The 26,108-nt window shown below is 37.6% G+C and overlaps 1 protein-coding gene across 2 annotated transcripts in view; it reads left to right on the top strand.

The window, feature by feature from the left end:
• The window catches only part of csmd3a (CUB and Sushi multiple domains 3a), a 331,891-nt gene that overhangs the window by 169,266 nt on the left and 136,517 nt on the right, over positions 1–26,108 (top strand). For both annotated transcript variants that reach the window (XM_079894353.1, XM_079894352.1), the window contains exons 31-34: positions 4,152–4,268; positions 13,709–13,822; positions 15,946–16,041; positions 16,700–16,903. In XM_079894353.1, coding sequence (XP_079750479.1) covers positions 4,152–4,268; positions 13,709–13,822; positions 15,946–16,041; positions 16,700–16,903 — 531 coding nt within the window. The remainder of the gene's footprint in view (positions 1–4,151; positions 4,269–13,708; positions 13,823–15,945; positions 16,042–16,699; positions 16,904–26,108) is intronic.

Raw genomic sequence — 26,108 nt, 5'->3', positions numbered from 1 at the left:
CACCGTGTGCAAGAGTGTGTGTGTGTGTGTGTGTCTGTGTGTGGAGAGTGTGTGCAGAGTGTGTGTGTGGAGAGTGTATGAATTACTGGGAGTTTGAGGAGTTTTCTTCACAAGTAGAGTCAGAACACAATATACTTCTGCTCTGCTCTATATAATGGCATCTCTGCTTTATCAAACTTTGTGTGTGTGTGTGTGTGTGTGGTGTGTGTGTGTGTGTGTGTGTGTGTGTGTGTGTGTGTGAGCGAGTGTGATTGTGTGTGCGTGTTTGTGTGAGTGTATTTTTGTGTGTTCATGTGTTTGTGTGTGTGTTTTTCTGTGCGATTGTGTGTGTGTGTGTGTGTGTGTGTGTGTGTGTGTGTGTGTGTGTGTGTGTGTGTGTGTGCGTTTGTGTGTGCGTTTGTGTGTGAGTGAATGTGATTATCTGTGCGTGTGTGTGTGTGTGTGAGCGAGTGTGATTGTGTCTGGGTGTGCCAGTGTCATCGTGTGTTTGTGTGCGAGTGTGTGTGTGTTTGTGTTTATGTTTCTTTGTGTGTGTGAGTGAGTGTGATTGTTTGTGCATGTTTGTATGTTCGTGTGTGTGTGTGTGACTGAGTGAGAGTGTTTGTGTGTGTGTGTGTGTGTGTGTGTGTGTGTGTGTGTGTGTGTGTGTGTGTGTGTGTGTGTGTGTGTGTAGTTGACTAAAATAAAAACTAAAACCATAAAAAAAAATGTTTTATTATATATTTAGATATATATTATTATGTCTATATATAATATTGAATTTATATAAACGTATTTTATTTTATCTAGTTGCCAAAGCAACACTTCTCATTTTCATTTAGTTTAATGTGATGTACAAAAATAACTCAAACTAAAACTCTAATAAAAATCAATAGACATAAAAACTATTAGAAAAAATATATAATTAATAAAGAAGAATAAAAAAAACTATTTAAAAACTAATTCAAAATATTAATAAAAACTATAATAGAATATATATATATATATGATCTTCAAAATAAGAGGGATCATAAAAATTTTTTTTAGTAATTTCCTGAAGCTATTCCACAAACCAAAATTACAGCTGAATTTATACAAACGACCATTTCAAAGTAATTCTCAATAATGTGTGCATCCTCTGAACCCTTTCCAACGATGACTGTATGATTTTGAGATCATCTTTTTCTTATGAAGGGTCGGTACTACATGAAATAATTTGATTTATAACATGATTTACACATCATCATCATCCTGTGCAAAAGTTTTCACCCCCGTCTCTTAATGTCATAATTTGCGTACGAGTCCCTCAGTGTGCATCTCAAATCATAAAGCCAATCATTAGGAATGAACAATCACCAACTTTTGCACGTCATTGCTCTGTGTGAGTGTGATACGGCACGTGTGCACGTCTGAAGCGGCGGCGCTGGACGATGTTTAAAGTGACGGTGAACATGGTAAACACTGTTCCTGTCAGACGCAGAGATGAGCAATCATTACATGAGTCACATGCAGTGCTCTGACTCAGGAGCGGATGATTTAGCGCTCTGATGTATTGACTCTGTCACAGCGTCTTGTTCGCTAATCATCTGGAATTAATATTTCCCCGCAGAATATTGTGGGATAAGCGGTAAATAAACCCACACACAGACTTTGGATTTCACATCAAATAATGCAAACGCCGCAGAAGCTCTCCCACTTGTGCAAGTCAAAGGCTATAAATGTCATTCGAAAGAAAGATTTATATTTCATAGAGTCGTATGACTGGATGAAAGCTTCTGCCGGCTCCATTAGATCCCAATCACTTTTTATCACACTTTTGCCACAATTATATTTGCCCATCTCTCGTGCATTAAGCTAAAGTGTGTCTCTTATTGTGGAGAAATAATTCTAACCGCCCTTTAATCGATGATTGAACCCTGACTGGATCTTATAAAGACGGTCTTTTAGAGTTTAAGATTGAAAAGTATTATTATCATGCCTATAATTCTGGTTGATGAATGTCTGAGCGCTGCTATCAATGCTATTAATATATCTAATATAGGCCTACATTAATTACATAATATTTTTTAGATCTAATTAATATATATATATATATATATATATATATATATATATATATATATATATATATATATATATATATATATATATATATATATATATATATAAAATATATAAATATTGCCCACTTTATATAGAGTTACACCCTACTGTATGTTGCCATTGTTCGACATGCTTTAAGTTCAGGTTAAACTCATTTCTCCACTTTCCACAAAGTCAAAGTTTTACTTTATTTTATGTATTTGGTGTTTTTGACAAATCTGTTTAGAAAATGAGATGTAGTCTCCTATCTGTGGCTTATTACATGTTTTTCTGCACAAGGGGGAATCTTTAGTTTTGGCCCCAAGGCAGAATAACTGGAGCTGTTGTTTATGCTATATGTACATGTTTTTAAATGAAGTGTCAGTATATTTTGCTTTAACTCTAACATTACAAGGCAGTTTTGCAAAAAATGTGTTTATTGCAAGAACTTTTATAAGGGTTCATAATTTGCTATATTATTCAGCTGTAATGTAACTACACACTGGATTTATCAGCATAAGACCATAAACGCGTCATGAACATATGTCAGCATGCAATTTTTCTACAAAGATGGCACAGTAAATAAATAAATCATAAATGTACATTTAAACCACTTTCAATTTTAATGTGCCAAAATCCTATTTATACAGAAATAACAATTACAGAAAACAATGCATCACATCAGTGATTTTTTTATTATTATTGTATTATTTTGTCTAAAATTTATATTTTATTATTTCAGCTTAATTTCAAATTATCTTTGATATTTGTTCCTGCACAGATTTTCAATGTTTTTAAGTATAAATGATCCATCAGTCAGTCCATCCATCCATCCATCCATCCATCCATCCATCCATCATCCATCCATTCATTCATCCATCCATCCATCCATCCATCCATCCATCCATCCATCCATCCATCCATCCATCAGTCAGTCCATCCATCCATCCATCCATCCATCCATCCATCAGTCAGTCCATCCATCCATCAGTCCATCCATCCATCCATCCATCCATCCATCCCTCCATCCATCCATCCATCAGTCAGTCCATCCATCCATCCATCCCTCCATCCATCCATCCCTCCATCCATCCATCCATCAGTCAGTCCATCCATCCATCCCTCCATCCATCCATCCATCAGTCAGTCCATCCATCCATCCATCCATCCATCCATCCATCAGTCAGTCCATCCATCCATCCATCCATCCATCCATCCATCCATCAGTCCGTCCATCCATCCATCCATCCATCCGTCCATCCATCAGTCAGTCCATCCATCCATCAGTCCGTCCATCCATCCATCCATCAGTCAGTCCATCCATCCATCCATCCATCCATCCATCCATCCATCCATCCATCCATCCATCAGTCAGTCCATCCATCCATCCATCCATCCATCCATCCATCCATCCATCCATCAGTCAGTCCATCCATCCATCCATCCATCCATCCATCCATCCATCAGTCCGTCCATCCATCCATCCCTCCATCCATCCATCCATCCCTCCATCCATCCATCCCTCCCTCCCTCCCTCCCTCCCTCCATCCATCCATCCATCCATCCATCAGTCCATCCATCCAGCCATCCCTCCATCCATCCATCCATCCCTCCATCCATCCATACATCCATCCATACATCCATCCATCCATCCATCAGTCCATCCATCCATCCAGCCATCCCTCCATCCATCCATCCATCCCTCCATCCCTCCATACATCCATACATCCATCCATACATCCATCCATCCATCCATCCATCAGTCCATCCATCCAGCCATCCAGCCATCCCTCCATCCATCCAGCCATCCCTCCATCCATCCATCCATCCATCCCTCCATCCATCCATCCATACATCCATCCAAAAGACCACTGAAAACAGCAACATGATTCCTTCAGTGCAGACTATAATTTTTAAGGACATTAATAGAGGGAATTGATTCTAGAGTAATGGCGGCTTGCATATAAAAATAATCAAGAACATTTTATTTAAATTTAAAATGCATTAAAACAAGAAATAAAGAGAGACAGCTGATCGACATGTAAAACTGGTCTGTAATGATGTGTCTTGGATATTATTGTTTCCTCCAGCTCCGTGTGGGAGCCGGTCGACGGGGTCCGAGGGCACCGTTCTGTCCCCCAACTACCCTCGCAACTACACCGGGGGCCAGTCCTGCGTGTACGAGATCTCGGTGCCGGGAGAGTTCGGTAAGAACCGCACATGAACACACATCACCATCAGGGTTATGATGGGAGACTGTATACAGAGCATGCATGTGCCGCTGTGAAAATAACCCGTTTAATGAGGGACATTTTCTTTCTTTTCATTTCTGAGAACTGCTTTTGCTGTGATTGAATAGGCACAGCCGTCACAGATGAAATGCGCATGTGTGTATGCGCAACGCCAGCAATCCTTTAGTCTAAAAGAGTTTCTCAAATCTGAATCTCAGACGGTCTGGTTTGCCAGGATCACGACTTCTGAAAGGGTTTGTGCTTCGAGTCTCTGGGGTGACTGAGATCATGTTTAGATCTCAGAGCCTCATATTTTATGCATACACATTATATTTGTTTAGCTTTGCTTGTAACAAGCGGCATCGACTGTGCACAGCGAGAGGCCGAGGCGTCCAGGATCAAACGAAGGAGAATGTTTTAGTGACCTTATGTGAACCGGAGAAACTTCTACTCTTCAGAGCGGCTCGGACTATAGAGATGTTATACTGCAGTCGTGGGCTGACGCAAATGTCACTTCGTTGTACTTTGACCAGCCTATGAAACGAGATGAGATGTGACTCAAAAGCTTCTGTAGCTAAATAACAGAATCAATGAACAAACAACTTCATCAAAGATGAGACTAATTCAGATTCTCTACAGAAGACAATCATTATTCAGATCAAGTTCTGTTCTCATCCGATAATATCAGTGCAGTACGATTACTTTGTAACCATATATTAATATTTCATTGAATTTAAACATTTCTACAATAAAATGTCAAGTGTTCTCTGCAAGAAAATATGGGGATGCAATTCATGAAAGATAATAGGGAGAGTGTCAGAAAAAATGGAGGATGCAACAAATGCAAGACAATATGGAGAAGTGCAAGAAAATATATGGATGCAGAAAATATGGGAATGCAATAAATTCAAGAAAATGAGGAATGCAATAAATGCTAGAAAATTTGAAAGATGTAATGCAAGAAAATGGGGAGTGTCAGAAAAAATGAGGGATGCAATAAATGCAAGACAATATGGAGAATTTAATAAATGCAAGAAAATATGGGAGTATGCAATAAATACTAGTATGCAATAAATGCATACTAGTGTTCTCAGACACTCCCATTTTGGAAATATTGCATGCATTTATTATTTTTATAATAACCTGACTATTGACTTTGCATTTAATTAATGTTTTTGGTTGTTTGGTCCACAGCGGAGTTAGATAACACCCCCCCCCCCCCCCATACTGTTTGTTACACACATTATTTGTACGATTGCATCATCAGTGTCGGCATATGTGCCGAGAAAAGCATTATTTTTTAATTGGCAAATTATATGTAATGATATTTAATTGACTACTTTCATATCAGTTTCAAACCTTCCATGAACTGTCCGAGAAAACTGAAGTGTGAAAGTGCGTTAAAGACACACATCCTAACATTTATTCGAGAAGCCCTTCTTTCATGTCTTTTATCAGTGTCAAACCCTCTTCAGTTCATATTAATAAGTCCTAACTCTACTGAATGGCAAGAGTTTGGGGATGATGCCGTGAGGCGTCTCACTTGATCATAAAAGCATTCTGATGATTTAACTGTCTTTAAGAAGAAAGAATAGAAAACACCGACCGCTGAAGGTCTTCTTAAAATATCACATCAAACATGACTCAAGTTCTCAACTCTTCAAAAAACATCTCAACTTTTAGACTTTTAGAGTTTTCTTCCTCAGATTTAAAATAGAACATGGTCAGACTAGTGACTTTCACTCCATTGTGTTTTTAGTCTCTGACAACGACAGTTTCTTTTGTATGTTTGTAGAAATATTTTATGCAAATAACTGGCGAATGACATTCCATTTCATGTTTAAAACTATTTTTCTTTGCTTAAAATGAATTCAAAGAAAGGTACACGAGTAATGTTACAAAACATATCGGTAACGCTTTACTTAAAGCCTTTATATATAATGCATTATAAAAGTATTTTCTATATGCATTAATTATGCCTTGTAATGTCACTTATGGATTACTTCAACCACAGTTATAATATAATTAGAAATCATAATGCATTAAAACACACGACAAACAACGGAACAATATTATAATGCATGTTAACTTTGGTTTATTTATGAAAAGATGGAATGCATTTTAATGCACATTATGAATACCTTTATAATTCATTACACATAAAGACTTGAAATAAAGTGTTTTTAACTTTCAATTCATCAAAGACTCTTTGAAGCATGTCAATCTATAAAGGTCATATTTGCATTTCTTTTTTTCATTGACTATCATGTCCAATTATGGAAGTAAAATGTTTTTCATGTCGACTTTAATGACCAAAACTTCAATTAAGGTTTTATGTAGTTAAAAATGCACTCTGTTGGAGATCAGTTCGACGTCGGTGCTCAGACTGAGGGATAATCCTGTCTCTGAAAAGAACTGTCAGAAGTGTTTATTTCTCATTTAAGCTCGTCAATTATACAGGACCTTTTGAACGGAATAATAAGGCAGTTCTCCGTTTCTTTGGCCAGCTTTTAATGTTTAATTATTCTGTCACAAATAATAAATCTGGACATTTTTTAAACAGCATCTGTCTTTTGAAAGGAAAACTGAATTATTCACAGCTGCCAAACGAGCGCCTTAGGCATGAATCGCACGTATTAGACTCCCGCGCGCGTGTTTATAGAAAGTTGTCGACCAACCGTACACTGCGCATCTGAGCGGCACGGAAGAAAATCTGTTCCCGTTGTTCCCGAGTCCCGAGTGTTTCCAGCGTGTGAGAAACCTTGGCAGCGTCGTGAGAGCGACTGCATTAGAGACTCGATTAGATCTATGTAAACCGCAGCAGACAGCTTCGTGTTTTATGCAGGGCTCGGGTCGCTTTATGCCAATCTCAGTGTCTTGGATGTATAGTTGCATTGCTCACGCTAATCCCAACTTTCTCCCTGTCAACAATGAAAATTCACACCCCCTTAAACTGGTGGCAGACGTTCCAGAGAGCGTGAGCGCAGGAATCTGGCCCGAGGACACGTGGCTCTCCGGTACGGGGGTGTGTGTGTGTGTGTACGAGTGTGAGGACGTGCCCGCGGGCCAGTGTCGCATCAAACACACGACTGACTACAGACACCCACGTGTGTATCTGTGGATTCAACAAAGCCATCGCACACACACACACACACGCGATCACCCGTTTCCATCTCTGAGCGTCGGCTTGTTCCACCTTGGCAATCTCCAAAACAGAAAACAAACCGCAGGCTAATGCAATTAACATGAAAGCCAGTGTTGGAGAAGCGAGCTCTGAACGCATAATCAAAGGCGCCTATTATGCGTTTTTCATTTTACCTTTTCTTTAGTGTGAAATATTGCTGTTTGTGCATGTGACCTGCAGAGCCTCAACGCAAAACTGGTGCGTTCAAGTCTTGTCAGGAAGATGGTATTGTACAAACATGAGTGACAACGCAATGTGTTTATTACGAGTCGGGTGAACTTTCTTTAAGACCCAAGTCAAAGAGTTGAGGGAGTATCAGAGAATATGGGAGATGCAATAAATGCAAGAAAATATTAGCAATGCAGTAAATTCAAGATAATATGAATTATGTAATTAATGCAAGAAAATATGGGAGATGCAATAAATACAAGAAAATATTAGCAATGCAGTAAATTCAAGATAATATGTAATAAATGCAGGAAAATATTGGGAAGCAGTAAATGCAAGATAGTATGGGGAGTGACAGAAAAAATGAGGGATGCAGTAAATGCAAGACAATATGGAGAATTGAATAAATGCAAGAAAATATGGGGATGCAGAACATATAGGGGATGTAATAAATGCAAGAAAATATGAATGATGTAATAAATGCAAGGAAATATGGGGAGTGTCAGAAAAAAATAGGGATGCAAGAAAATATTGAAGATGCAGAAAATATGGGAGATGCAATGAATGCAAGATAGTATGGGGAGTGTCAGAAAAAAACGAGGGATGCATTAAATGCAAGACATAAAAAAATTAATAAATGCAAAAAAAATAACAAAAAATAAAAGTTTTTTATAATGTACTGGTTGACCAATCAGAGCAGACTGGGCTTTTTTGGAAAGCTCAAACACAGTTGTATAGTATGAGAAACACGTTTAGATCATGTTTTTTGTAGCAGACACCAAAATAAAATGAGCATACATTGTTCTCTGTACAGCGATGTGGGCCAGCAGTCGAGACAGGGCCAGAGGAGAATGCTAAGCAGATCCAGAGTTGTTTAAGTGCAAAACTTTTCCTCGACTGTCGCTGGAAAGCCAGTGTGAACATTGCCTGCGGCTTAGCCTAGCGAGAAACACGCTGGGAAGAATCGTACTCCTGAGAGATGAGTCACAGAGTTTTAACTGTACCAATACCAGCGCTTTGCTAGCGCTAATGTTTGTCGTCGGTGTTGTTGTTACTGTCTGTTGCACCGCCTTGAATAATTGACACGGAGTTGGTGTCAGAGCGCCGGGGGTTTATATTCATGTTGTCTACTAGTGTTTGAAGTTGTATGTGTGTTAGCATTGAGGTGTAGCATCGGGTCTCCCGCGGAGCCGGCTCCGGGCCGATTCCTTTCTTCCCATCATTCTGTCGGCATTAAGGTCTAGTTATTCTCTGATCACCCGCCGACTCTGTTGTTGAAGGAGCAGACGCTGTGTGGACCTTAGTTCTGACAGGAAACAGGAGAACGTGATGAGGACACGGTTATCATGAGTGTCAGAAAATATGAGGGATGCAATAAATACAAGACAATATGGAGAATTTAATAAATGCCAGAAAATATGGGGATGCAGAACATTTGGGGATGCAATAAATGCAAGACAATATGGAGAATTTAATAAATGCATGAAAATATGGGAGATGTGATAAATGCAGGAAAAAATGGAAGACGCAATAAATGCAAGACAATATGGAGAATTGAATAAATGAAAGACAATATGGAGAATTGAATAAATGCAAGAAAATATAGGATATGCAGAACATATGGGGATGCAATAAATGCTCGAAAATATGAATGATGTAATAAATGCAAGAGAATATAAGGAGTGTCAGAAAAAATGAGGGATGCAATAAGACAATATGGAAAATTTAGTAAATGCAAGAAAATATAGGATATGCAGAACATATCCTATATTATATCCTAGAGAAATATGGGAGATGCAGAAGAAAGTATGGGAGATCCAGAAAATATGGGAGAAATATGGGGATGCAGAAAATATAGGAGATGCAGAAGAAAGGATGGGAGATCCAGAAAATATGGGGATGCAATAAATGCAAGACAATATGGAGAATTTAATAAATGCATGAAAATATGGGGATGCAGAACATATGGGGATGCAATAAATGCAAGACAATATGGAGAATTTAATAAATGCAAGAAATTATGGGAGATGCAGAAAATATGGGGATGCAATAAAGACAAAATAATATGGAGAATTTAATAAATGCAAGAAAAAATGGAAGACGCAATAAATGCAAGACAATATGGAGAATTGAATAAATGCAAGAAAATATGGGAGATGCGGAACATATGGGGATGCAATAAATGCAAGAAAATATGAATGATGTAATAAATGCAAGAAAATATGGATAATTGAATAAATGAAAGACAATATGAATAATTGAATAAATGCAAGACAATATGGAGAATTGAATAAATGAAAGACAATATGGATAATTGAATAAATGCAAGGAAATACAGGATATGCAGAACATATGGGGATGCAATAAATGCTAGAAAATATGAATGATGTAATAAATGCAAGAAAATATAGGGAGTGTCAGAAAAAATGAGGGATGCAATAAGACAATATGGAGAATTTAATAAATGCAAGAAAGTATAGGATATGCAGAACATATCCTATATTATATCCTAGAGAAATATGGGAGATGCAGAAGAAAGTATGGGAGATCCAGAAAATATGGGGATGCAATAAAGGCTAGATAAAATGGAGAATTTAATAAATGCATGAAAATATGGGGATGTGATAAATGCAAGAAAAATGGATAATTGGATAAATGCAAGACAATATGGAGAATTGAATAAATGCAAGAAAATGTAGGATATGCAGAACATATGGGGATGCAATAAATTCTAGAAAATATGAATGATGTAATAAATGCAAGAAAATATGGATAATTGAATAAATGAAAGACAATATGAATTATTGAATAAATGCAAGACAATATGGAGAATTGAATAAATGAAAGACAATATGGATAATTGAATAAATGCAAGAAAATATAGGATATGCAGAACATATGGGGATGCAATAAATGCAAGAAAATATAGGAAGTGTCAGAAAAAATGAGGGATGCAATAAGACAATATGGAGAATTGAATAAATGCAAGAAAATATGGGGATATCAGATTGATCTCAGAGATGTTTGGCTCATTTTCAAAATATGGAAAACATGGAACAATTTGAAATGAAAAACACTTCTGAAGCCAAGCCAGCTACAAAAGAAGCTGCGTTTGTTGGTCCATCATCTTAGACAGCAGAATTCGTCTGAGAAGAAACAATCGCTGATTTATTTGTTCACTGGTGTTAGCCCGAAGGCGCTGTCAGATGAGGACATGAACAGACGTTCACCATTACCCTTCTACATCACAATCCTGACCTCAGCTGGAAACATGTCTACTGGATTAGCTTTCCGGGTCGAGATGGGAAGCGGTTGCCTTGCCAACCGCAGTGCCATTTCCTCGACTTAATAAACCATTACCAGTTGAAAAGGCTGAGCTTTCTAGTGTTCGGATCATTCTGATTGTTCCTGCATGACTCGTGTTTAATTTATCAGTCCTCGGGGGAGAGTCGTGTGTGACCTGTGTGTGTGGAGAACAGTGTTGCTTATCTGACATTGTGTGAAGATCAAACCCCACACGCTTCTTGTGTAAAACAACAGAAGACCCAATTACCCAGCATCCTTTGTGTCTGTCAGGATTAATCGTGCAATGGATGCATGATATTGATTTGCGGACTAATATCCTGTACCTGTATTGTAATAAGATTGGCTAAGCTTGCCAAACCGCACACCCGAGAGGGCTTTGGCATCTCGTCCTCTGAAATTTTCATTATTGACTGCTGATAATAGAGGTGGTTAAAAGAGAGCTGATTGAAGATGTAATTAGTGAAAACACTGTTTGCTTAGTCAATGCCAGTGAGTGAAAATAATTCATGGTTAACAGTCAGTTATGAAAAAAGATGGATTTTGAACCAAATATATGCTGTAAAAATTGTCTTTTGAAGTGCAGATATTTCTGATCTCATCTCTATGTTAATACTTATTGGAGATGTATTGAAATATTTATAAAAACAAGGGTAAAAAGGTTGAAAACATTGGGGAATGTAAGCGATAGCTAAGACTTGTCTCATGAATATTAATTAGTTCCTGGGCACTCCAGGAAGTTCAATGTCGAGGATCACCAAATTAATATTCATGAGTCAAACCATCACCATGTGAATGTGTCACAAACAGTCTCAGCGAACGTGTGGTTTTTAATCTCAGAGAGATCTGTCACCACGGCCACTTTACAAAATTAAGATGAATTAGTGAATAAAATTAAGAAAAAGTAATTATATTATTATTAGATGTAATTATAATGTATTATATCATCCATATTTTCTAGCATTTATTGCATCCCCCATATTTTCTGCCTCTCCCATATTTTCTTGCATTTATTAAATTATCCATATTGGCTTGCATTTATTAAATTATCCATATTGGCTTGCATTTATTGCATCCTCCATTTATTCTGACATTTATTGCATCCCCATATTTTCTGCATCTCCCATATTTCCTTGCATTTAATAAATTCTCCATATTGTCTTGCATTTATTGCGTCCCTCATTTGTTCTGACACTCCCCATATTTTCTTGCATTTATTACACCCTCCCTATTTTCTTGAATGTATTGCATTTCCCATATTTTCTAGCATTTATTGCATCCCCCATATTTTCTGACACTCCCTCATATTTTCATACAGTTCATAATTTTTGGCCAAAAATTACATTGGCAAAATGTTTCATGATTCGTTGCATTTTTATCGCAAATAAAACAAACAACTCCAAGCACAACTACACAATATGCTTACAAAATCTTTCACAATCACTTTTTGGCCACTACTGTACATGTATGTAATTTTTAGCTATTTTAACAGGAAAGAAACACTGATTTAAAAAATGATGTTTAGTAATGAACCTTCAGTATCAGATCTCAGAGAGTCCCAGTGTTGTGTGTCTGTATTGCGTTATCTTTGCTTCACCTCCTCAGGTGAACTTCATATGTTGCTGAAATTGTTTTCTGCTGCTTTCAAACGAAACAAATGTGCAACTACCGTACCTCATCCAATTACAGGAAATACATTTCCTTCAAATGCCTGAAAGTAGAAAGAAAGAGCAAGAGTGATTGTGAATTATTCATAGGAAATGACAAACATATGGCCGTGTTTTTCTCACCTTTCCTCACTGGTGTTTTATCATCTGTCTAATGTTCGCCGATGGCCTGGAGGCAGACTGTGTTCTGAGGCCTTCGGGCGAAACACGTTCACTTACTCTCTTTACAGTTCCTGTATCGACTCCTCCACTGGTTTTATAGCTTTATTTGGAGTTGCGAGATTAATTTATGGCATTTCCCTGCAGAAGTTTGAATCTCTTGTTAGGGCTTTTGTGCGGTGACTTTAGTAGGGCTGGTTATTACTGAATTCAATAAGTGATGATTGTGTTGGGAACACTGCTATAAGGCGGGACAGAAATATGAGCTATAATGTTGAAGATGTCATATACTCATAGTTTTATTAGCTCTAGGACTGCTTGTTTCACACGAGGTCCCTTTGAAAGCCACTATGGGAGAACGCCGTTTCTGTTAGGGGTTCAACCAGAGGAAAGACACTTCATAAAGGAGATGTTTGGGAAATGTTTGGAATATATCAATTGTTTCTGATTCTAGATAGATAGATAGATCTATCAAAATCTTCCAAGAACATATGATCGATCCACATTCATCTATTACTGTATTTTCATCTCAGTTTGTCTATATATCTTTTAAAGTTAATAAGGTCATGTTTGCTTACATTTTCATCCAATGAAAGAACAGCATCTCAGCAAAACCCTTCCTCTGGGAGTGACGCCGACTGATGAAAGATTTCTATAGATGCTGTACGGACCCTCAGAGAAGTGAACACATTGTACTCAGATCTTACACACCAACGAGCGCAACACAGCAGTCAATGTTTGTATTTATTGCCTGTTTTGAAGACTCTTTTCCTCTTCTGTGTCAATACAGTCTCTTCTCTCTCTCTCACTACAGTTCTTCTCTCTCTCTCACTACAGTCTCTTCTCTCTCTCTCACTACAGTTCTCTTCTCTCTCTCTCACTACAGTTCTTCTCTCTCTCTCTCACTACAGTCTCTTCTCTCTCTCTCACTACAGTTCTCTTCGGCCAGTTTCTGTTCTTCCAGACGAGCTCTAATGATGTGGTTGAGATCTTCGACGGGCCCTCAACCGAGTCTGCGCTCCTCAGCTCCAGCTACGGCTCTCACTCAGGTAAAGGCTTTGTTTACCGCGGGACACCAACTAACGGCTCGTCTGCCGAGACCAGATGCCATTAAGCTACGCAGTCAGTTCTCATTCCTGCTGTGTGTGTCGATGTTAACGTGCTTCTGACACGCAGTCGGGCTGCAGCGTGTTTACACACTTATACCTGTTATTATCGTTTACTAAAACTACAACTATTCAAAGCATTTCAGTTAATTGAAATAAAGCTGAAACAAAATAAAATATTAGTTGACTTAAAAAATCGTCTCAGGTTACGACTGTAACACTAGTTCCCTGAAAAGGGAACTAGACGCTGCGTTGATGACGCTTTGGGAAGACCGCGCGGGATTGCGTCTGAAGCACTTGTGTCAACTAGTCCAATGGCGAGAGTGAACGTCATGACCAGGAAAGGATAAAAGCATATCCGGTCTGACCGGCGTTAGCTTCGATTTAGCCGAAGCAAGTCAATCACAGGGATGTAGGACGTATGGCAAAGTGACGCAGCATCTCGTTCCCTTCTCAGGGAACTACGGTTATAGACGTTCCCAACTCGCGCTGCGTCAATGACGCTTTGGGAACGAGATGCTGTGGTTATGACCTGAGAACTCTGGACCCAGGGGCATTCATGTCCAAGACATAAAACCTGACAAAACTTGCACACACACACAAAAAAAGCGTTGCAAACTTCATGAAGGAATACCCCTGACATTCGGGCTTTGGAGGCCGCCATTTTCCTAATAGAATGGGCTGTAATGGCCAAAGGTGAAGGCTGGCCCGAAACCTCATAAGCAAGAGAGATATCCTCAACTATCCACTTGTTGACAGTCTGCTTGCATGCAGGAAGGCCTTTCTTCGGTGACCCAAAGCAGACTAACAGTTGATCAGACTTTCTCCACAGGGCAGCTCTGTGGACATAGGCGTCTAGTGCTCTGACTGGACAGATGAGGTTCAATTTCTCCTAGTCTTGATCTTTAAAAGGAGGAGGACAGAATGCCTGCAGAACGACAGAACGACTGGTTAGTAGGAACTTTCGGAACATATCTCGGCTTAGGATAGAGGAAAGCTTTGACCATCCCGGGTGCAAATTCCAGGCACGAGGGAGATACCGATAAGGCCTGAAGATCTCCTATTCTTTTTAGTGAGGAAATGGCTAGAAGGAACACAGTTTTGAGAGTCAGAAACTTTTCTGAGACTGAATCAAGAGGCTCGAAGGGAGCGACAGATAAACCTTCTAAGTGACTTAGTGACAATAAAGGCTACTACTACTACTAGAACTAGTGCCAGGTCCCAGGCAAACGTGTTATCAGTGGGTCTCTGCCTACAGGGGACATGGGAGGCTGCTGTGGCCGCAACATATACCTTCAGTGTGGAAGGAGATAACCCTGATGAGAAGCAATCTTGAAGGAACTCTAGTGTTGAACCCACAGGGCAATTAACTGTATCCCACTGTCGTAGATCACACCAAGAAGTAAACCTTCTCCACTTCAGGGCGTATAGCTTGCTCGTGGACAGAGCTCTGGAGTGAAGTATGGTCTCTACAACCTCGGTTGAGAGACCAGAGTCTATGAGTCGGCCCCCCAGTTTGCATAGTGGACGTGAACGCAGATGTCCTTGATGATTTATATAGGAGACCACCGATGTGTAAGACCACCGATGTGTTGTCTGACCGGACAAGCACGTGATGGCCTCTCTGGTCTGGAAGGAAGTGTCTCAATGGTTTCCTATATTTTAATAATGCATTAATAATAACAAAATAAAAAAATGTAATTAAAAAACGATTTTACATATTATTTGTGTGTGCTGTGAATTTAAGTGCTCAGATTATTTGTGAATTATTAGATTATCTCGTTTTTTGCCTTGCAACATGTGCAAGTGCAATGCAATTACATTTTTGAAGTTCAACTTTTCGCTCAAATTTCTGTGCTGACACTGTATATAATATAATTTGTATCAAAGCATGTTGTATTAAAATAGAAAAGGATGCAACACACATTTTCACTCGTACTCTTGTTGGAGATCTAAAGACACATCATTTCTTTAACCCTGTTGATGTGGCACACATACTGATGTTGTAGACAGATAACAGAGCTGTTTTTCTTTTCCCTCACCTCCTCAAATTTCTCATTTCATAGGAGAGCCGTTGCCGCTGAGCTCTGCCAATGAAATCACCATCAGGTTCAAAACCGAGGGACCCAATACAGCTAAAGGTTTTCATTTCGTGTATCAAGGTGTGTATTTCTCAACTGCTCTGTTGTGAACTTACATTAAGGCTGTTGGAAAAGAATACTTACATTCTACTCATGCTATTTTACAGTATACACTATGGGTGTAACAATATATCGTGTCACAATATATCGCAATACAAAAATGCAACAATATGTATTGTGTATAGTTCACCCCCAAAAAATACTGTGTGATAACTGAGGAGTTTTCAGAGTTTAGTGTCAGTACTACATTAAACTACTATATATAATGTTGAATATAATGTATAATAATTCAATGGGTCCTGATAAAGCCAAATGTCTTATGTTACAAGTAAAAAGTGGCCTATACATTATTTTAAATATATCTAGACAGTGACAGAGTGCAAGCATATTCGTTTTAAAATAACTCAGTATTTTCAGCTTCAGAATCATGAATATTGTTATTCTGGTGTCTCTATTGTCCTGTGCTTTGGGTTTCAGCACCAAGCCTGTTCATTTACACACACAATGTAATACCAAATTTAGCATTTTAATCAATGGTTAATTTTTTGTTAACCTTTTATCATATGTCTTGGAGTATCGCAATGATATCGTATCGTGAGTTCAGTTTCGTGATATGTATCGAATATGTATCGATATGTATTTATAAAAATCAAATGTTTTTCCTCTTGCATTTCCACAGCTGTTCCACGGACCAGTGCTTCCCAGTGCAGCTCCATGCCCGAGCCTCGCTATGGGAAGCGCATTGGGAATGACTTTGGATTGGGCACGTTTGTGCTGTTCGAGTGTAACCCAGGCTATTCTCTCCACGGTGCCAGTGCCATCAGGTGTGAGGCCGTGCCCAACTCTCTGGCCCAGTGGAACGGCACTGTGCCAACATGTGTGGGTATGTACACCCCCACACGTCTGTGTGCTCAAAACTGCTCAATACCGCCCAATACCGCTCAATACTTCCCAATACTGCCCAATACGGCCCAATACTGCCCAATACCACCCAATACTGCCCAATACCGCCCAATACTGCCCAGGACCGCCCAATACCGCCCAATACTGCCCAATACCGCTCAATACTGCCAAATACCGCCCAATAATGCTCAATACTGCTCAATACTGCCCAATACCGCTCAATACTGGCCAATACCGCCCAATACCGCTCAATACTGCGCAATACTGCCCAATACCGCCCAAAACCGCCCAATACTGCCCAATACCGCTCAATACTGCTCAATATTGCCCAATACCGCCCAATACCGATCAATACTGCCCAATACTGCCCAATACCGCCCAATACTGCCCAATACCGCCCAATACCGCCCAAAACCACCCAATACTGCCCAATACCGCCCAATACCGCTCAATACTACCCAATACCGCCCAATACTGCCCAATACTGCCCAATACCGCCCAATACCGCTCAATACTGCCCAATACCGCCCAATACCGCCCAATACTGCCCAATACCGCTCAATACTGCCCAATACCGCCCAAAACCGCCCAATACTGCCCAATACCGCTCAATACTGCTCAATATTGCCCAATACCGCCCAATACCACTCAATACCGCCCAATACCACCCAATACCGCTCAATACTGCCCAATACTGCTCAATACCGCTCAATACCGCCCAATACCGCCCAATACCGCTCAATACTGCCCAATACTGCCCAATACTGCCCAATACCGCCCAATACCGCTCAATACCGCCCAATACCGCTCAATACTGCCCAATACCACTCAATACTGCCCAATACTGCTCAATACTGCTCAATACTGCTCAATACTGCCCAATACTGCTCAATACTGCTCAATACTGCCCAATACTGCTCAATACTGCCCAATACTGCTCAATACTGCTCAATACTGCCCAATACCGCTCAATACTGCCCAATACCGCTCAATACCGCCCAATACCGCTCAAAACTGCTCAATACTGCCCAATACCGCTCAATACTGCCCAATACTGCCCAATACCGCTCAATACCGCTCAATACCGCCCAATACTGCTCAATACTGCCCAATACCGCCCAATACTGCTCAATACTGCCCAATACTGCTCAACACTGCCCAATACCGCCCAATACTGCTCAATACTGCTCAATACTGCTCAAAACTGCCCAATACTGCTCAATACTGCTCAATACTGCCCAATACCGCTCAATACTGCCCAATACTGCTCAATACTGCTCAATACTGCCCAATACCGCTCAATACCGCCCAATACCGCTCAAAACTGCTCAATACTGCCCAATACCGCTCAATACTGCCCAATACTGCCCAATACCGCTCAATACTGCCCAATACTGCTCAATACTGCCCAATACCGCCCAATACTGCTCAATACTGCCCAATACTGCTCAATACTGCCCAATACCACTCAATACTGCCCAATACTGCCCAATACTGCTCAATACTGCCCAATACTGCCCAATACTGCCCAATACTGCTCAATACCACTCAATACTGCTCAATACTGCCCAAAACCACTCAATACTGCCCAATACGGCTCAATACTGCTCAATACTGCCCAATACTGCTCAATACTGCCCAATACTGCTCAATACTGCTCAATACTGCCCAATACTGCTCAATACTGCTCAATACTGCCCAAAACCACTCAATACTGCCCAATACGGCTCAATACTGCTCAATACTGCCCAATACCGCCCAATACCACTCAATACTGCCCAATACCACTCAATACTGCCCAATACTGCTCAATACTGCCCAATACTGCTCAATACTGCTCAATACCGCTCAATACTGCTCAATACCACTCAATACTGCCCAATACCACTCAATACTGCTCAATACTGCTCAATACTGCCCAATACTGCTCAATACTGCCCAATACTGCTCAATACTGCTCAATACCGCCCAGTACTGCTCAATACTGCCCAATACTGCTCAATACTGCCCAATACCGCCCAATACCACTCAATACTGCTCAATACTGCCCAATACCGCTCAATACTGCTCAATACTGCTCAATACCGCCCAATACTGCTCAATACTGCCCAATACTGCTCAATACTGCTCAATACTGCTCAATACCGCCCAATACCGCTCAATACTGCTCAATACTGCCCAATACCGCTCAATACTGCTCAATACTGCCCAATTTCGCCCAATACCGCCCAATTCTGCTCAATACCGCCCAATACTGCCCAATACTGCCCAATACTGCTTTTATTATATATATATTGCATTTTATAATTGAATTTAATTTAATACAGTTTAATACAATATACTATCATTTCAGTGAAAGGTATTTTTAGTTCTTACTAATTACTAAAGTTATACTTAAATGATTAATTAATAGCATCATTATTTTTAAGATGAATTTTTATACATATTTACATATTAAAATATTTATAAAATAAAAATATTATATTACATTATATTAATATTTGTAATAAATAGATTAAAAATAAATAAACTACTTTACCCATTATTTGTATGCATGCTGTGAATTTTTAATGCTTAAATTATGAATGAATTAGATTATCGTGTAGGTTGCGAACATGCTAATGCCAAACTCGACTGAGATCAACAGTGAGTTGTGCTTGACGTGATCAGCACTGTTCGTGTTACGAGTTTCTGTCTTCGTAAAGCGTTCCAGATCACTCGTCCTGAGGAGTCGCTCGCTGTGTTGTGGAAGAGAGCCGGGAGATTTGAGGGGGTTTTATTAAAAATAAATGTGCTGGGAGCTAATGGATACAGGAGCGTTCACACAGTGTGGAGGAAAGGCCCCATGAAACGCAATATCAAGTAAATGCGAATCTCGGGTAAATCTCCTGATGCAAGGTGACAGAATACTTTCCTTCTCACTGTGTCCTTGTGCAATTTAATAGAAACACCCCTAGAGAGAATCAACAGGCGCTAGAAGCAAAGCTTACGTTCTCACCAACCAAACCATGCGCCGCCACTTTCTGAGCTCGCGCTATAGAACAAGTAGATGTGATTTTGTGTTACATATTATTTTTCCCCTGGTGTGTCTTTTCATCATCATTTTTCACCTTCACTCTGATCTGTGGGAATAATTGGGTTGTCTTTTCCATGCTGTACCTTTTCAGATTTCTATATAAAAGGTCTTCACATGTTAAATTAGCATCAGGACTTTCTTTATCAGGGGGTTTTAGGTGTAGCTCACCTGTATCACTCAGACTCATTTTCTTAAGCAATATTAATAAGCAATTTGATGTACATTTTCTGAAGAAAGTGTGATTGGTCCTTGCCATGGCAAAACTCGGCACCGGGGTCTGTTGCGTGATTTCTTGTCTTTTATGTATTTATAAAGCACCTTTAAGCAACAAAGCTTGTCAGTTTCCAATAAAATGAAATTTTTCAAAAATACTATTCACCTCCGTGATTGTTCTTAATAATAATTAGTATTTACTCATCTAAAATAAAATAAATATTTTATTTTATTATATTATATTATTTCATATTATTATAATTAATGCTAATTAAGTTCAGAAATTAAAGCATTCATCATGATAACAATAATTTGCACTTTTAATTTAGTTACTATTTACTCATCTAAAATAAAAAAAATAAATAAATAAATAAATTTGATCAATATATTATATTACCAATAATAGTAATTAAGTTTGCTATTACATTACTAATAATAGCAATTAAGTATGCAATTAGAGCATTCATTTAAATTAGAGTGTCATTTTAATTTATTTAGTATTTACTCATCTAAAATAAAATAAAAATATTATATTATATTATATTATATTATATTATATTATATTATATTATATTATAAAAAATGTGAATTAAGTCGTCAAATAAAGCATTCTTCTAAATTAGGGTGACAGCATTAATTTGTCTTTAATTTATTTATAAAGCACTTTTAAGGACCAAATCTAGTCAGTTTCCAATAAAATGTCATTTAAGACTTTTAAAAGAGTGGTTTCAGTGCTGTGGTGAGACTTAAAACCCGACTGAAATCTTCTGAAAGTACTATTCACCTTCGTGATTGTTGGTAATAACAAGCGCCACTGATTAAAAGCCTCAAGTTTTGCATTTGTAAATTCCCTCTGGAAATAAGAGCTGTAAAGGAGCAGGTCTTCTCGTGCGCTGACGCTGTGAGCTGTAAATCTAACACTGAACCTCTGACAGGAACAGCGGTCATCATCGATTATCTCTGCCGAAGGGAAGAGCCTCAGTGAATCAGCACGAGTTTTACATTCAGTGTTACTGTGTGTGGAACAGCTCGTTTTCTGCACAGGTGATGCAGCAACTAATTAGATAAAGTGAAATTAGATACAATTTCTTACATTTTCATTTTTTTTTTTTTAGATGAGTAAATAGTATCAATGTATTATATTACCAATAATACCAATTAATTCTGAAATTATACTACATTACTAATAATAACAATTAATTATGCAATTAGAGCATTCATTTAAATTAGAGTCATTTTAATTTATTTAGTATTTACTCATCTAAAATATTATTATATTATATTATATTATATTATATTATAAATGCTATTAATAAATATTATAAATGCTAATTAAGTCGTCAAATAAAGCATTCTTCTAAATTTGGGTGACGTTTTAATTTTAATGTGGTGATTTTGCATATATGCGCTACAAGTCCTTGGGATCTTCATCACTGACGGAGGATAGAAAAGTAAGGCTTTACAAACACATAAATGCATCTAGTGCAACAAATCGTTTTCTTAATTAGTGTTTTGTCATGTTTTGCAGGAAACATACAGTATTAAAGCATCAAGATATATTTATTTTAGAATAAGTGTTGTCGCTTTAAGCATAAATTTGACAACATATACTTAAAACAAGATAAATCTATTTTCCAGTTAGGGTTAAGAATAAGAAAACGGCGGAATGTCTTTGATTATTGATTATTCCTGCTGAAGGGAAAGGCCTCAGTGAATCAGCAGGAGTTTCAGTGTGTGTGAAGAGCTGGTTTTCTGCACAGGTGTTGCAGGATCATGTGTTTATTCACCTTTATCACTCTGTCTTATCATCTAAAATAATTCCTAAAATAACGTGAATCCACATTGTGTCAGCATAAAGTCGTGGCCTAGAGTTTCTAAACCGTGCAAGTTCAATTTCAGACGTGTCGGATCCCTGTCCGCCTCCATCCCGAGGGATTCATGTCTCACCTGATGTTAGGGATAATAATGCACAGGTCTATTTTAACACACATCTGCTGACAGCTGTCAGTCACACACACACACACACACACACACACACACACACACACACACACACACACACACACACACACACACACACACACAGAGATAAAATGACACTGAAGCTACTTAAAGGGAAAATATCATTATATAACAATCAGATGAATACTAATTAATTTTGTTATTAGGGCACTGATCTAAATTTATTTGCCATTTTAATATAATATTTAGTATCATCTAAAATAATAAATAATAAATTGTAATAACATATATTATATATTACTAATATAAATTAATTCTGCAATTAGAGCTTTAATATAAATTAGGGTGTCAGCAATAATTTGCCATTTTTTATTTAATATTATTTATTTACTCATCTAAAATAAATTATAGTATATTATATTATAATGAATGCTAATTCAGTCGGAAATTAAAGCATTAAACTAAAATGTATTTAATATTTACTTATCTAAAATAAGAAAAAATCTCAATTTAATACATTTTATTAGTATATTATATTACCAATAATACAAATGAATTCTTCAATTAGAGCATTATTTTAAATTAGTCTAATTTGAATTTATTTAGTATTTACTCATCTAAAATAAAAAAACATATATTATATTATATTATATTATATTATATTATATTATATTATATTATATTATATTATATTATATTATATTATAAATGCTAATTAAGTCTCCAAATAAAGCATTCTTCTAAATTAGGGTGACAGCATTAATTTACCATTTTAATTTATTTTATATTTACTCATCTAAAATTAAAATTAAAATTCAATAAATTGTATCAATATATTATATTAACAAGAATACTAATTAATTCTCTAATTATACTACTTTACTAATAATACTAATTGATTCTTCAATCAGTGCATTTATGTAAATTAGGGATTAGTTTGCTTTTTCAATTATTTTTTTGTATTTAATCATTTAAAATAAAAAATGAATTAAATGCAATCAACTGGATCAATATAATACATTACCAAAAATAGCAATTAATTCTGCAAATAAACCAATACTGTAAATTAGGGTGACAGCATTACTTTGCTCTTTTAATTTAATATTAACTTAATATTGCAGCTAGTAGTGAATAAACGTTGTGCATTAGTCCAAACTCTGAAACCACATGGACAAAAAAGATCCAGTGAAATCTAGATATACTGTAAACGTCCAGCCTCGTCGTTAATGAGGCGGATTAATAGCGAACCAAACGACACCCTTATAATACCAGCCGTGATCAACTTACAGCAACATGTGTGTTACTCTATTTACGGTAGCGACTCTTCTGGTGAAATTGCTCTTTGCCCCGAGCGACCCGCTCATCGCCTCTCGAGCGCCGGCTGCTAATGAAGACATTAGCGTTAGCTGGAAACCGTCTTGATTATAGCGGGGGCGAGAGAGCGCGTGGGTAAACTCACCTGTGGAATACAGATGATCCGAGTGGAAGTCAACTCAATAATTGCCTCAAATTAACATGTAAAATGTTCTTCCAGGCATCAGGAGCGAGAGTAAAGAACACTGTAAAGAATAACTTGTAGGATTTACTTGATGAAATGAAAGAGAGAAAAAAAAAAAAACATTTTAAGTGCGCTCTAAAAAATGCTGGGCTGTTTTAACCCAAAACGTCAAATATTGACAAACCCAAACGTTGGGTTAAAAATGTAATTAAAAAAATTAACCCAACGGCTGGGTTTGTCCATAGTTGACCCAAAATTGGGTTAAAACAACCCAGCATTTTTTAGAGTGTAAATTTTACTGCTATTGTACAACTTAGAATCTACTTACTATTGAACATAACATTCATTTGACTTCTAATTAACATTTTATTTAAGTAATTAAGTAAATATTACTTAATTATATTTAATTTATTTAATTTCACATATAGAATTGAGTAACATCTACTTAACTAAGTTAAGTAAATTTAACAAAATGGACTCTTTACTCAAACAATATAACACTGAATTAAACCACACTTTTAAAGCGTATGCTTCGCTTAGAAACATCTAAGTAAATAATACAATAGATATTATAGATTCCATACTGTATCTATTTTAAAGAAGTAACATGGCATTTGAACACAGAGACTTCAATACTTGGTACACAATATACAACGACGGTAACATTCGATAGATCGTTTTTGAGAATGAATGTGTCATTTTGAGTAGAAAATGAATCCAGATGTCACAAAACGGCAAGTTACCAAACCTAAAAATCAAAAGGAATGATAAAACGGTGTAAATGCAGCTGGAAAACAGTGACAAAACAGCCTTTATTAATTACTCATGCCCCAGTGCGTGATGGGAACACCAGTATCAGAAAAGTTGAGTAGATTTTACTTATATTTATGCTTTAATTTCTACAAGCTTGAGTACTAATATAGGATTTAGGGGTAACACTTTACAGTAAGGTTCATTAGTTAGTGTATTAACTAACATGAACTAACAATGAGCAATAGAACTCTAAAAATGCTGGGTTGTTTTTAACCCAACTTTGGGTCAAATATGGACAACCAATGTAATGTAAAAATTTAACCCAACGGCTGGGTTTGTCCATATTTGACCCAAAGTTGGGTTAAAACAACCAAGCATTTTTTTAGACTGTTCAATGTTTGTTCATGTTAGTTCACAGTGCATTAACTAATGTTAACAAATACAACCTTTGGTTTTAATAATGTATTAGTAAATGTTGAAATGAATATTAACTGAGATTAATAAATGCTGTAGAAGTGTTGTTCATTCTCGGTTCATGTTAAGTAATGAACCTTATTGTAAAGTGTTACCGATTTAGGCCACATATGGCCGGTTTCACAGACAAGGATTAAGCCTAGTCCCAGACTAAAATGCATTATTGAGCTGTTTTAACTGAAAGGAACTTGCACTGACATATCTTAAAATATGTCACAATCATTGTTTTGTCTCAAGATGCACCAGTAATGTGTTTTTCTTTATAATGCCTGTTTATAAAAGCTACTTAAATGTCCTAATTGAACTAAGGCCTAATCCTGGCTTACTCTAAGCCTTGTCTGTGAAACTGGGCTTTAGTTTTTTTGAACTCTTGCCTGAACTACTTTTTCATGTAGAAATTACATTTGTTTTTTCTGTCGAATGTTCTTCACCACAGACTCATCTTGATCAGTGACGGGAACAGTGATGGCGTTTTTCTTTTGCAGCGGTGATTGAAAACAAGCGTCTGACTCGGGTCTCTCGATGTCCTCGTGTGTTTGACTGATAGTGTCAGAGTCTGCCTGTGAAGACAGAAACCCTCGCGCTAGTTAACATCCACAGAGGATTCGCGCTTATTGATAGCTACACAAAAGGTGCTGAGCACAATGTCTGGCGAAGCCTCAACTAGCCAATAAAAATTGCTCGACTGAGCCCTGAAAAGGTGACTGAGAGTGTCAGAAGATTCATTCCTCGTCCTTTCAATTTATTCCAGTTAGTGTGTGTTTTTCCCCTCGGCTTTTCTTCTTAGCTGACGCTTGTGTGCTTTGAATGTTTTGAAAAGCACTAATGAAAATGGAAAATTGAAGTAATTGAATATGACGTGTTTCTGGTCTATTAGAGAGCGCAATACTGTAATTATGAATGCAGTGATTTAGCATATATGCGCTACAAGTCCTTGGGATCTTTGTCACTGACGGAGAATGGAAAGGTTAGGCTTTACAAACATACAAATGCATCTACTCCAATAAATCATTTTCTTAATTAGTGTTTTATGTTGTGCAGGAAACATACAGTATCAAAGCATCAATATATATTTATTTTAGAATGAATATTGTCGCTTTAAGTATAAATTTGCATAAAAAAACTATTTTCCAGTCAGGGTGAGAATAAGAAAACAGATGAATGTCTTGTGTAATGTTTTTTAGTAATGTTTCTGAGGTGGAAGAAGAC

The sequence above is a fragment of the Squalius cephalus genome, assembly GCF_949319135.1.
Source record: "Squalius cephalus genome assembly, chromosome: 15".
Lineage (NCBI taxonomy): Eukaryota > Metazoa > Chordata > Actinopteri > Cypriniformes > Leuciscidae > Squalius > Squalius cephalus.
This window is presented reverse-complemented; position numbering and strand designations above follow the sequence as displayed.